The following is a 15,421-nucleotide window of genomic DNA, read 5'->3' as shown; positions in this document are numbered from 1 at the left end:
CAGCCAAAATGTCTGTAATAATTTCTGCAATAATGGCAATAATTTCATATTGCCTATATTTGAGGAAATCTGAAAACAATTATGTACTTTATTTCAGGAATAGTTTATTTTCTCTGATTCTAGTGAGTATCCTGCAAAATATGAAGAATTCATTTTCACTGATTTATATTTTTAGCTGATTTACCACTTCAGCCAGAATAGTGAAAATAATGCGCAGTACATTGTACATTGAAAAGTAATAAGATAATTTTATTTTTGAAATATGGAAGTCCTATAGATTTGTTTTGTGATTAATTTTAACTAGAGATATATGTAAAAATAAAATCAGTGATAAAAACAACATTATGGGAAAATTTCTAAAATTGGTTAGCGCTATTATTTGGTACTGCAAAAAATCACACACCCCCTCACAAATGAAGCCCCTCTCAGTCACTCACAAATTCTTTACTATTAATGTACTCAATAAATATATCATTTACTTGCCTTCCAGCTATGTGACCTGTTTTAAATTCCTTCCATGTTCTCAACACAATCTCCACCCCTTCACATTAGCCAAACCCCTCCACTCACAAAAAACTTGCCCCTTAATGTGCTCAATAAATATATCATTTACTTGCCTTCCAGCTATGTGACCTGTTTTAAATTCCTTCCATGTTTTCAACACAATCCCCACCCTTTCACATTAGCCACCCCCCTCCACTCACAAAAACTTGCCCCTTAATGTGCTCAGTAAAAATATCATTTACTTGCCTTCCAGCTATATGACTTTTTTTAGATTCCAATAGCTTCCGAGTTCTCACTCAACACGATCCCCACCCCATAACAATATTAGCCCCCTCTCGCACTATCAAAGACTCAGCCCTAATATAATCATTTACTCTGTCGTTTATTAACCCTACAGCTATGTAACCTGCTCTAGATTCCTCTCTAGTTCTCAACACAATTCTCATTCAATTATTTTGATTGTTCACTTATTACACCATCAGTACAACAATTTATGTATCATGCATCTCTTTAGTATAATCTTTTGATGATAACAGAAGTAAAAAAATAATTTAAGGTCATCCACCATGTACAATATTGCGTTTTTTAGGTCATTTTTATTAGCTCCGCTGTCGACTTTGTCGAGCGGAGCTTATCATATGAGTGATTGTCCTCCGTCGTCGTCGTCCGTCGTCGTCCGTCGTCCGTGTCAATGTTTTACTTTTTCGACTTCTTCTTGAAAACTACAAGCCTGAATGCTTTGATACTTGGTGTATATGTACCTTGGGTAGACCTCTCTTAGGTTTGTTCATTTCATGTTGATATCTTCAATTCTGTAATGTTGGTGAATATTTTTGTCATTTTTGGTAAAAAGTGATATTTTCGACTTCTTGTTAAAAACCGCAAGTGCAAATGCTTTGATATTACATATATAGGTACTACATGTGGACCTCTCTCAGATTTGTTCATTTTGTAATGATATCTTTAATTCTCTAATTTTGGTGAATATTTTTGTCATTTTTGGTAAAAAGTGATATTTTCGACTTCTTGTTAAAAACCGCAAGTCCGATTGCTTTGATATTACATATATAGGTACTACATGTGGACCTCTCTCAGATTTGTTCATTTTGTAATGATATCTTCAATTCTCTAATTTTGGTGAATATTTTTGTAATTTTTGGTAAAAAGTGATATTTTCGACTTCTTGTTAAAAACCAATAGATCAATTGCTTTGATATTACATATATAGATACTACATGTAGACCTTTCGCAGATTTGTTCATTTTGTGATGATATCTTCAGTTCTCTAATTTTGGTGAATATTTTTGTCATTTTTGGTAAAAAGTGATACTTCTTGTTGAAAACTGTAAGTCCGGTTGCTTTGATATTACATATATAGGTACTACATGTGGACCTCTCTCAGATTTGTTCATTTTGTAATGATATCTTTAATTCTCTAATTTTGGTGAATATTTTTGTCATTTTTGGTAAAAAGTGATATTTTCGACTTCTTGTTAAAAACTGTAAGTCCGATTGCTTTGATACTATTCATATTGTTCATTTTCTAATGATGTCTTCAGTTCTTTAATTGAAATGTGCATTGCTAACAGCGGAGCTATCTCAGCCGATAGGCTGCTTGTTACCATTGTTTTCTATGACCAGTACTACTTATAATATAAGGTCAGAAAATATCAACAAATTTCTATTCTTTCATTGTATTCTAATAGAAACTGTGATTAAATTGATTAATTTTATAGTTTTTTGTAAAAAAAATAAATGATAATCATAAAGATAAATGTACATACTGTTAATTATTACTGGTATGTTAATTAACAATACCTATTTTGGTGTCAGGAATTTTCATGAGTCATTGATTCCAGTGTGAAGTTGAAAATAAATTATCACTGCTTTGTGCTCTATTATGTACAAATGAAAACAGGATGAGTATAGAATAGGTGATTTTCCGTACAATTGCGAGATCTCGCGAGATGCATGAAAGACGCGCGTCGAACGTCTGCCGCAAAAATCGAACGATTTGATTTTGAACTCGAATTTCTTTATTTCGTAGCTCACATCGACCGGCCGATCTTCGACAGAGGAACATTGCTTCCGAATACCCTTACTTAATCGAAATTGCCTATCATCAAATGTGGACAGCACATTATTAAGCATGGAAATGTCCCCAAAATACTTTTGCGTTTGTCGAATCCCACGCGATGTTTGACGCGACTACGACGCTATGACCTTTGTTTGTCCTGTTTTTACGTTCGATTTCACGCATAACGCGTGATTCTCGCAGTGAACGGAAAATGGTCTATTGTAATTATTCTTTGTTCACAAAGCTCCAGTATTAACCATGACTTGAATGCTTTCTCTGTATTATAGAGGGCGCTGTTACACTAAATTGATCCAATTGGCCTTGTATATTTCCTGTGTGCTTTCTTTTGACAGTTATGTCACCGGATTGTAATACCAGTTTAACCTTTTCATTTTTTCATATTCTTCAATATATGGAAATGAACCATAATTTTGGAGCCAACAGACAACATATGAGTAAATTTTCTTATGAAGGAAAGTGCAGACAATAATCTGGACTATTTTATGAATTTGTGATGAAAAGAGGGAATTGGTAGTGAAAAAGTTAAGAGATTCAGGGAATCAAATCCACATATTGTACCAACCATGTGTCTGCTTGGTTGTGGGTGATTGTACTTTAAAACATAATAAGTGTAGTATAAACTGAAAAAGTTTACCACTTGCAATTTTAACGATTTTATAGTTTGCTCATCGAAAGTCATTGTCTTACGGATGCGAGCGAAATCTTCATTGTTTCATAACACAGTATATGCTTTGCTTTGCATTGCAAGTATTAATTAATTGTTATTACCGATACGTTCAAAAAGATATTCATTAGGGGGTCCTTAAAATAGGTACCGGGGGTAGTCATAGTAACATTTGTAGTTGTATGTAAACATAAAAATTCCATGAACTTCTGACAATTTCTAATAACAGTCAAATTCTAAATTCAGTGAAATAAGGGCATATAGCAAGTTAGCCGAATTAATACCAAATCATCAGACACTTTGTAAAACAAATCTTTGCTATCATCTTAGTCTGAAGCAGAGAATTTCAGGTCAATTACTATGCCTCTATCTCTACTGTGCATTGTGTTACAGTGGTAAGTCATTTGTAACTTAAGACAGGTTTAATACAAGTGGTTGTTGGATCTCCTCAGTGACTTAAATGACACTTATTATAATAACATTGTATACAGTTATTCTGATTTGCATACTGATAAAATATATATAGCTTTACTAAAGAATGTAAAAAGTCGCGTATCTGAGATTACATGCATTACTTTGCTTCCTGCTGAATTTTACTGTGGCGTTCATCACGTTTTTGTTTTAAAGTGAGCCCAGTCATGGAATAGTTGCAAGTTCTGATGGAATGTGGGAATGCGGTCTCAGAGCATGGCCTCTGGAGACGGAAATAATGCCCTCATCAAATTGAGTCAGCAATGTGACATCAGCATATGACAAACTACTGCTGGGTTGGTTTGCTCAATGGCTCTCCGGGGACAATTGATAGGAAGTGATGTGGAATCTTATCATCCGATAACATCAATGTCACTCTATTATTATGACAATTCTGTCATATTTTATCAGCTCTTAACTTTATTCTATTTGTGAGTAGAATTCTAATTAAATATCAGTGTGCAGGTGGGATTTGCCGTAATTACAGTGGCATTTAGACGGGACACAGGTAATGCTCTTTTGATACAGAAGAAAAGACATGGGGTACCGGTACTAAACTAATTTTGTTTTGAATAATGTGCATTTTAACCATTTTTAGCTCCGCTGTCGACTTTGTCGAGTGGAGCTTATCATATGAGTGATTGTCCGTCGTCGTCCGTGTCAATGTTTTACTTTTTCGACTTCTTCTTGAAAACTACAAGCCTGAATGCTTTGATACTTGGTGTATATGTACCTTGGGTAGACCTCTCTCAGATTTGTTCATTTTGTAATGATATCTTTAATTTTCTAATTTTGATGAATATTTTTGTAATTTTTGGTAAAAAGTGATATTTTCGACTTCTTGTTGAAAACCGCAAGTCCAATTGCTTTGATATATTATACATATAGGTATTACATGTGGACCTCTCTCAGATTTGTTCATTTTCTAATGATATCTTCTGTTCTTTAATTGCCATGTGCATTGCTAACAGCGGAGCTATCTCAGCCGACAGGCTGCTTGTTGATTTAAAATGGTTACCAGAGTGGGATTTATCAGGGGGAAAATTATGAAGTCATTATTAGTATGTGCACAAGTATAGTAGTATGGATATGCAATGTTTTAATTTGATTCAGCAAAGTATTGTAAACCATTTAACTCTCACTTCTAGGAATTTTCACGATTTATTTCTTAAATGTTGTTTGTGAGAACAGAAAAATTGCTGTAGCTCTGTTTCTTAAAAATCATGAATTTCTTGCATTTTTAACAGTGATTCGAATTAAGTCAGTATTACTACCGGGGTACCACTCAAACGAACAGTTACATTTAAGAGATTTCTTTCAAAGAATGTTGCTTTACCTTCCTTCCTGTTCTATTAAAAAAAAAAATTTTTGAATGAATGGTGATTAATAGAAAATTGCTTTCATAAAAATGTAAATTTTTCAGATATCTAGGTATAAGTAAATCTAAAATGATTAAATAATATTCATTTACCCTTCAAGGAACATTAACGATTGTGTGTGAATTAAATAAAATATTAAAATATTTAAATTATAAGATTAAATATGCATAAATAAAAACAAGACTAATCATAATTGCATTCACATTGCCTTTTCTAATTTCATAATAATCCCTAAATCTCAGACTCTTTAAAGTTGGAAAATAATTCATATTGTTCTTTAAAACTCCTTTGCTTTTAATTTAAAGGCCATGTTATTTTGTATCATTTTGAGGATTAGCTATTAAAGAAAGAAATCCACTTTTTTGATTCCAATTGAAATATAAAACAAAAAATTACTTACAAACATGAGTTCTTAGGTATCCAAATGTTATTGGTGCTCTACTGTTCGTCATATGCGCCTTCTCTTTTGTAAATTGGATTGGATTGAACTCATTTAGTGATATCAATTGTTGTTTTTATTCTATCACACATACTGGTAATTGTTGAATAATAAACCTTGTAATAGGCAACTTTAAGGAGTTTTCAGTGATATAAAACTAAAAGCAATCAACAGTTAAATGCTAGTGGTCGCCATTTTAATCTTGATATTGTTTGCCATTTATTAGTAATTATGCACATAACTAATCTATATTCAAATTAGTTGCTGCTGTTTACTCTAAATTATAGCAGTTTGCATCCTGAATTTGTTTTCCCTCAGAATAAAATTTTGTTTCGTGGTTCAAATGTGTCATCATATATGAAAATACATTCTCATATGTACATGTAACTTAACAAGTCTACAAGAATACCTTTCTCCACCAAAATGATTTGATTATTTCATTAAGAGCAGTCACAAAAACTAAATTTCATAAAAGTGACTTTCTTTCCATAGAATGTAAATGAAATTTTCATTTCTACAAAATAGAGTGGTGTTTTTTCCTGACGTTGTGAAACTTCAAATCATTTTTCTGTGAAATAATAATATTTCACAGTACTGTAGACTGCTGTAATTTTGCCATTAAATTTTTGTGAAAAATTTTGTCTTCATGGGTGCCATCAAATCATAAAAATTTGTAGCTGAAAAAATTAAGCTGCTTACTGTAAATGGTAAATTATTGCTTGGTTTACGTGGCAGCATTATTTGTGTCATGGTCATTCTTTCCGCCGTATCAGGTGGATATAAAGTTAATTAAGTTATATTATGCTAATTGGTGTGAAATCAATTATTTTGTTAACAACTGATAAGATTCATAGCCTCTGGGCTCTTTGTAAACTGCACAAAAAACGTACTTAAATTATAGCTTGACTTTGTTTGCATACCAGAAAACTCCACCAAAAATGTACGTCTTTTTGATTTAGCTATAATATTAGTATCTTCTCACTTTACCTACAGTATAACTTAATGTCGTGAAATTTTTTTAAAAATCTGCTTACTGTAAAAGCTTTAATTATTCACTGGGTTTTAATTTTTTTGCTGATTTCGCTGACTGGAAAATTAAAACCCAGTGAATATGTAAAATTGAGCATAGAACACGTTGTCTAAATGATAAAACCATGAATTTAAAACCCACTGAATATGCCTGAAATGCTAAATCAGTGAAATTTAAACCCAGTGAAAATTAGTCATTTTACAGTACATTGTATGCTGTATTTTCTCTATTGCATTGTATCAGTGCATACACTTTGGATTAAATGCATATTGACCTCAGTTTCTGCTTTTCTGGAAAATTGCTTTCTATATTACACAAAATAACATGCATAAAATCAGATTTGTGAAATAAATTAATAAAGATGAAATTTATAAAATATTTAAAAAACATTTATGCTGGATGACAGCTAGAAGCCATTTTGTAATGGCTATTATCGGTAGTCTTTGTGAGATTCCTTCAATTGATGGCCCATTTACTGCCATGTATCCATCCGTTATTGTGATTGGTCACATCGTTTTCAACAATTTTATATAAAAACTTTGATGCTTTCATGAAATCCAATATTGAAGTAATATTTATAAAAAAATGACTAGAGAGAAGATGACTGAAAAATATGATGGAGTGGAGGAAAGCAATAAAAATTGTTTCACTGCAACATCATTCTGAATAAAGAATCTACCTCGGGCATTTTTTTTCTTTGCTACACAAATAATGTACACCATGCCCTCAAGTTTTTAATAGTCTACCCCTTACTCCCAAAATTTATATATATATATACTGAGCAGCCTATCAGAAGTTTTCTCCCATGATCCCTCTTGGGGGCCTCTGTGTAATGTTATTAGCCAGCAGTAAATATAGTGTATATTGATAAGCCCTACAATTACTGTAGTGTTATCCCATGGGTGTGGTATGCTAACAGAGTTCTGATAACATTGACACTGTCATACTGGTAGAGTACATACACTGAAAGCTGGTCACGTCCACCACGGTTATTTTAGTAACCGTGCGTCCACGTAGCTTGCTTTGATGTGTTCTTCTGAGGTAAGTCCTGTTTTAATGCACTCCTCAAAATGCAAAGGTGGGTGTGACCTGACTTGTTTTTGTGAAAGTGTTACATCCTTGCTCATTTTCGTTACAAAAACCGTCCTTGCTTGTGAGGAATCTAAGTGATTCACTGATGATTGGCATATGGTGGCATATTCAATAATGGTTGCATCTGAATATCATCAAATTTTGCTGCTAGTCAAGTTAAATACTAGTAACACAAGTACATGCAATTATTGAACTCAAAATATTTTTCACAAATTAACTTAAAATCGGAGTTCAATTTCAGTTTATTATGAGTGACAAGGTGTTCATACTTTGCATTTTCCACTACCAATGTAGTACAATGTAAATTATAAACCATTATCATTTCTCTCAGTTATCATTATCAAAAATTTACCAGTAGCTGCCCATTATTTCCAATACAGGCATAGGTTGTTCGAAAAAAAAATAATATCAGCTTCACTGTAAAAAGCAAAGTTGTAATGTTAGTGTGAGGGAAATATAATCTTACACCCCCCCTTCAAAATAATATTCTACCCTTGAGTATCATTTTTACACATTATCAATAACTTCTCTAACATTTGTAAAATTGAATTTGCTAGATGTATTAGCAATTTTCTGTTGACATAGTTATATACACTGTATCATACATATCTGCTGTTCATAGAGGTTTTCAGCAGGCGAAGTTAATAATATCATTTTTTAGCAATACTGTCGATTTTCTAAGGTGTACGTGTACACTCTATAACTGCATGTTGATTGAAGATGATAGTGAGCTGCTTTTATGCATAAGATTGTATAAAACATTTTTCGGCAGTCACATTTTCGCAAAGACATTTACCCCAGTATAATTATTAATCTTTTTCTCAGTAAATGAAATAGCTGACATCGTGATATGGGATTAGACAATGTCTGCAATAGTCATTTCTATTGTGTACATTGTACAGACTTGCAGTGTTTAGACAGCTTAATTACGCATACACTATTTGCTACACTAGCAACTCTGCGAATCCACTGGGATATCTGTCACTGCATAAAACTACCCATTCATTTATCATGCTTTTCTATGGCGGCCGCACAGTCGCCATTACTCTCTCATTTATTACCTTTGATAAACTTATCAAGAATGCTGTCATTTTTTTTTTTTTCTGAAAATTCATAATTATGATATAATTTCCAGACTAAACATTATTTCTTATCTTATTTCCTGCTTTGTATAATTCATTTCCTGTTCATTTACTATACGATAATTACCAGTATAGTATGACTTTAAGTTTGTGGTTAGGGACGAACCATTCTAGAAGATTCTGTGCTGGGGGTTGTATATTTTTTTTTAATTATTTTATTTATTTATTTCAACAATTGTATATATGCAATTCTGTTCTTGTTCGATTTGTTTTGTTTTTTATCAGAAATTCGGTTTTTCTCCCAAAGCTTCCAAGCCCAACCATCCCTTACCTGTTATATTTTTGTCCAATTCTTTTGTGGACAATCATATCTTGCATAATTTCAATGTGGGTTAATTAATTATTTGCAAAGAATATTTTTGTATCAACATACTTTTCAGTGTTTCACTGGACATTGCTTTTTACTGTATTCATTGACAACCAAATTACTGGTTTTCAAATACAAATACTTAGTGTTCATTTAAAAAATCAATTTATATAAATGTATGGGTTCCAATAGAGCAATACATTAGACCATTGAAATCTGAGTGAGAGATTGGAGCTCATTGCAGAGAAACAGCCAATCAACTGAGAGATTGGAGCTCATTGCAGAGAGACAGCCAATCAACTGAGAGATTGGAGCTCATTGCAGAGAGACAGCCAATCAACTGAGAGATTGGAGCTCATTGCAGAGAGACAGCCAATCAACTGAGAGATTGGAGCTCATTGCAGAGAGACAGCCAATCAACTGAGAGATTGAAGCTTATTGCAGAGAGACCGCCAATCAACTGAGAGATTGGAGCTCATTGCAGAGAGACAGCCAATCAACTGAGAGATTGGAGCTCTTTGCTGAGAGACAGCCAATCAACTGAGAGATTGGAGCTCATTGCAGAGAGACAGCCAATCAACTGAGAGATTGGAGCTCATTGCAGAGAGACAGCCAATCAACATCATGGTTTATATAATATGCACTCGGCAATTAGAGCATTCACTCCTCCCTACGCAAGTGCTGTCTTAAGATTAAAATGCGGTCATTCTTATCATCTCATCGCGGTAGAATTCATTCTGACCCTGCCTTGAAAGATTAGTCTTTATCAGTTTAAAGTACTTGTACATGCACTTGTGTGTATCATGCATAATGTACCATGTATAAGGTATTTATGAATATTTAGACTTGTAGTATACTACAAACCATGAGAATTATTCATTAGTTGAAAGAGAATGTTTACAAGGCAACATTTGGCAAAATAACATTGACAGCTATGCTACAGTATTTTGTTTATGAAATGAAATGAAATGATAATAAAAATAAATTTTAAATAAAACTACTTCTATTTCTGCTAGTATACTTGATATGTACTTTTCAGAATTGTTTTCACTAAATAAATATCATGTCATTTGTGTCTTTACTGCTGTTTGTTAAAAGACCACAGCAATCACCATGAATCATGTTTGTCGTATAGGTGCAGTTAATGTCGTTCCCAAGTTTTAACTAAAAAAGTATTTTTATTGATGATTGGAAGGTATTGAAGAAATCGCCGGCAGTAATTATCGTAAAATCTGTATTAGAAGCCGCTTCCCTAATAAAAGCCGCACCCATTCTTTTTGAACAATTAAGACCCAAAAATTCACCATTTTCATATGTGTAGATGCTCTGATAGAAACCGCATCGCCTCTGTTGCATTGTACCATTTTAATAGAAGCAGCGGCTTTTAATACAGATTTTACAGTAGTGCATGTTGCACCCACTTAAAAACTCGTACCTGTGATTTTCATTAGAAGAGAGCATTGGATTGTGGGAAAATCACTGTTTATCAACACAAGTGTCACAGTGTGCAGTGCTACATACAAAATTTTATGCAGCCATTCTCTTAGCCTTGAGGACACTTCTGTTGCTACATCCTCCTTCCTGTAAACTTTGATCGTTATGTACAAACTAACCATTCCATTCCCAGATAGACTGGCAGAATTCAATTACACCTTTAAATCTTATCAGACATATTTCATTTTATTGCAGTATTTCCCAATGTGCCTGAGAGACCAGGTTTACCATGTACCGGAGAAGATCGTAAGTATAGGTACTTTCACACTCACTAGCCATGCATGACACTTGTTCACCACTGTGCATTACCAGTACACATCCAGATTGATTGACATACCAAGACATTTTAATGTATTGTCAATTACCTTCTGTAAGCTGGAATTTATTTTAGTTGAAAACTGTCAAATTTAGTGTAAATAAATGTTGTTCAAGTCCATTGTACTTTAGTTCTGTGAAAAATAATTGCAAGTGTAAATCCACAGACCTAGTGTATACTACTGATCAGAATGTCCTATGCATAGTAATCTAACTTGGGGTTGAATTCATATTTTAAATGAATGTACTACAAACAATATTGACATTGTCAAAGCTACTGGTCAAGATTTATCCACTCATAGCACCTTGATATTACATCAAATTGTCATAATGGCATTATAATAGCAACATAGCCCTGTCATTTCATTTGTTACAAAATACACAGCATACATGAATGAATGCATGTATGGTTAGAGCATCTACTTCCAGTCTGCATGTAAAAATAAATAGTGTAAATGCATTAATTATTCATGGGGTTTTAATTTTGCTATTTTCGTTGACAAGTAAAATCTGCTAAAATAGCAATAAAACATGAAAGTAGTGAAATTAAATGTCAGTGAAAATAAATGGTTTTACAGTAAGGAGGGGCTGGTTACTTTGACACAAAAATACAACTCTTGACAACAAAATTATGTTTGCTTTGTTAAAATTGATCAAAATTCTTTCAAGAGGTAGTAGCACTGTCATCCATCTTACAATGCCATTTATTCAAAGTCTAAAAAATTGCATATATATATTTTGGCAAAAGTTACTGAATATGAAAAACACATATTTCTCAGTGTCTGGTTGCTAGATATCCATCACAAAGGTCTGTTGGATATTTTTCCTAACTGCTATGCGTGGTTGCCCATATTCACAAAATATTTGATGATTATATCTGATTTGGGAATTGTGACAGTTTATGTTTTATTAGCTCCGCTGTCGACTTTGTCGAGCGGAGCTTATCATATGACTGATTGTCCGTCGTCGTCGTCCGTGTCAATGTTTTACTTTTTCGACTTCTTCTTGAAAACTACAAGCCTGAATGCTTTGATACTTGGTGTATATTTACCTTGGGTAGACCCCTCTTAGGTTTGTTCATTTCATGTTGATATCTTCAATTCTCTAATTTTGGTGAATATTTTTGTCATTTTTGGTAAAAAGTGATATTTTCGACTTCTTGTTGAAAACTGTAAGTCCGATTGCTTTGATATTACATATATAGGTACTACATGTGGACCTCTCTCAGATTTGTTCATTTTGTGATGATATCTTCAATTCTCTAATTAATTTATTTTGGTGAATATTTTTGTAATTTTTGGTAAAAAGTGATATTTTTGACTTCTTGTTAAAAACTGTAAGTCCGATTGCTTTGATACTATTCATATTGTTCATTTTCTAATGATGTCTTCAGTTCTTTAATTGAAATGTGCATTGCTAACAGCGGAGCTATCTCAGCCGATAGGCTGCTTGTTAATGTAACATTTGACTTGGTATTTCTAGGGAATATGTACAGGCGTGGTGCCCGGAGGTGGAGAAAATTATATAAAGTCAACGGACATACATTTGCAGCAAAGAGATTCAGTAGAGTATGTATTATAGTAATTCTTGTTTATTTTATTTCGATTTTATAGGGTTGGGGTATACATGTACAACCTTACAGGCATGATAGCTGCAATTTTTTAAGCAAACATGAGCTTCATTTTCTGCCAGCGTATGTTCTTTGTTTGGATTAATGAATTCATGTAATTCTGAGTCATAATGCAATGAGTGAAATAAATGTACAATCTACACAGATGAGGCAGGTGATTGGTTTATGTTTGTTCAAACACTAATTTATTTCTAACTACAATTACATGTATCTAGACTAGCAGTCTATCATATCAATCAGCTTTACAAATTAGTGATATTGGATGATAAATTCATGCTTGCTGTGTTTTTTGTTTCTAGAGAGCCACATGTCACTACTGTTCTGACAGAATATGGGGATTGGGAAGACAGGGTTATAAATGCATTGAATGTAAACTCTTAGTGCACAAGAAATGTCACAAACTGGTCAAAGTCAAATGTGGGGAAATTTTGGTAAGTATCCCCTCCTGCCTAATATGCTGTAATTGTCATATTAGGAATGTCCCTCCCATGGCAAGAAGTATGCCCTCAATCACAGAAGTGCGCCCTCAGCGAAATAAATGCACCTTCAATGACAGAAGTACACCTTCAATGACTGAAATGCATTTTCATAGACAGAAGTATGACTTCAGTGACAGGAATGCGCCCTCAAAGACATGAACATCTTCAATGACTGAAATGCACCTTCAATGACAGAATGGCGCCCTCAGTGACAGAGATGCGTTCTCAATGGCAAGTCCATCTTCAATGACTAAAATGCTCCCTCAATAAAAGTGGTGCCCTCAGTGACAGAAATGCGCCCTCAATAACAGAAGTACATCTTCAATGACTGAAATGCACCCTCAATGACAAAAGTGTTCCCTCAATGACAGATGTGCGCCCTCAGTGACAGAAGTACATCTTCGGTGACTGAAATACACCTTTAATGGCTGAAGTGCGCCCTCAGTGACAGACATGTCCAAATAATCATAATATATTGCAAACACTTTCATTTGTATTGATAATGCAGTGTGAAAACCAAAATGTATAAACCTGGATGAAAATCATGCAGCCTTCCATTCACAAAATGGCAACATTGTAGCTGAGAACTTCTGTCATTTCTGATTGTTTATTTTTCTTTTCAGGAGACGGGACTTAGCGCTTACTGCCACTCACTGCCAACTCATCTCAAACAGAACGGAGAAAATGATGTTCCTCCAAAAAGAAGTAAGAATAGACATCATAGTTAGTTTTTAAAATAAAGTGTCACAGTTATCATACCTTGTTGTGTAGGATATGAGTCCCATGTGACGTATACAATGTGTGTAACTCATCGCCTGATGACATCATTTTTTCCCATTCATTTCGACAATCAGTTAAATTTATTGTTTGTTCACACAAAATAATTTTGAACACAGACTACATGATGACTTTGACGCTTTAGATGTGCATTAACAATGTAAATATCTGTGTTATTTGCCACCATGTGATCGCAGCATATATTGTACTGACCTAATTTTATGCATGATGATTGATTGGTTGCAGGAAAGAGTAGCAGCTCTGATGAAGGGGGCAGTTCAGTTGGTGAGGTTCTGTCATATTTCCCATGCCATGCCACTGTACTGTCATCTTTACTCATATGCTGTGTGCTATAGAAATTGCATCAGTTTGTTTTTCTCGTTCTTGTATAGATCACTAGCATGCAGCCTGCTTCATATTCATGTGGGACATATGTTGCCTTGGTAACCATTAAATTCATATGGTATTTGGTATATAACCATTTCATATTTGTCAGACAACCATGGACTTGGGACTGATGATGCTCTTGACCTATTGTGTCCAGACAACCATATCAGTCTATCTGCTAGTAGATTTACCATACAGCAACCATGTCATAAACCTGTATTGGTCAGACTACCATATTAATATACCTTAACAGGCCAGACAACTATGTCTGTAGAAATGTTGGCCTTGTCATAGACCTGTATTGGCCAGACAACCATGCCATATGACCAGTTTGTTTTCCAGGACCTATATGAGACCTATTTCAACCAGACAACCATATAGAACCTATAGATATAATTAGGTATCTCAGTGAAGGTCTATATTGGCCAGACAGATGTCACCAGGGATCTATATTGGCCAGACAGGTGTGTCATGGAAGGTCTATATTGGCCAGACAGGTGTGTCATGGAAGGTATATATTGGCCAGACAGATATGTCATGGAAGGGATATATTGACCAGAAAGATATGTCTTGGAACCATGTCATATAGGAGACGTAAATCAGATAGGAGACATACATGTATACCAGATACAGTCATGTAATATTCAACCTATACTGGACAGCTAATCATGTCATGAGGACATATTTTGGATGTCTTAGCATGTCAATGACATGAACATGAAGTGATCATGATATGAACATGAAGTGATCATGATATGAACATGAAGTGATCATGACATGAACATGAAGTGATCGTGACATGAACATGAAGTGATCATGATATGAACATGAAGTGATCATGACATGAACATGAAGTGATCATGACATGAACATGAAGTGATCATGACATGAACATGAAGTGATCATGACATGAACATGAAGTAATCATGACATGAACATGAAGTGATCATGACATGAACATGAAGTGATCATGACATGAACATGAAGTGATCATGACATGGACATCTAATCATGTCATGAGGACATATATTGGATGTTTTAGCATGTCACACATGATATTCTGTCCATACATCCATTGTATCTACATGTATAACTTTCAAATGTTTTGCAGAATTGACTTGAATAGTTTTTTTTTTATTCTCCTGGTGTGTTTTTCCCCTTAAATTACCTAATTTCAAGGATATTTTGATGAAGGGTTTGGTAATGCTAAATA

General features: G+C 34.0%; 1 protein-coding gene across 3 annotated transcripts in view; it reads left to right on the top strand.

Annotated features, from left to right (window-relative positions):
* Positions 1 to 15,421, top strand: part of LOC100368115 (protein kinase C iota type-like) — a 116,549-nt gene that overhangs the window by 84,633 nt on the left and 16,495 nt on the right. For all 3 annotated transcript variants that reach the window (XR_014926589.1, XM_085490704.1, XM_085490705.1), the window contains 4 exons: positions 10,816 to 10,866; positions 12,418 to 12,503; positions 12,865 to 12,996; positions 13,668 to 13,749. Coding sequence is in view for 2 of the 3 variants with exons in the window: in XM_085490704.1 (XP_085346830.1) it covers positions 10,816 to 10,866; positions 12,418 to 12,503; positions 12,865 to 12,996; positions 13,668 to 13,749 (351 nt within the window). In the remaining variant the exon portion in view is untranslated. The remainder of the gene's footprint in view (positions 1 to 10,815; positions 10,867 to 12,417; positions 12,504 to 12,864; positions 12,997 to 13,667; positions 13,750 to 15,421) is intronic.

The sequence above is a fragment of the Saccoglossus kowalevskii genome, chromosome 15 (assembly GCF_978046115.1).
Source record: "Saccoglossus kowalevskii chromosome 15, keSacKowa6.1, whole genome shotgun sequence".
Classification (NCBI taxonomy): domain Eukaryota; kingdom Metazoa; phylum Hemichordata; class Enteropneusta; family Harrimaniidae; genus Saccoglossus; species Saccoglossus kowalevskii.
The sequence above is the reverse complement of the archived record's forward strand: the minus strand, read 5'-3'. Positions and strand labels throughout refer to the sequence as shown.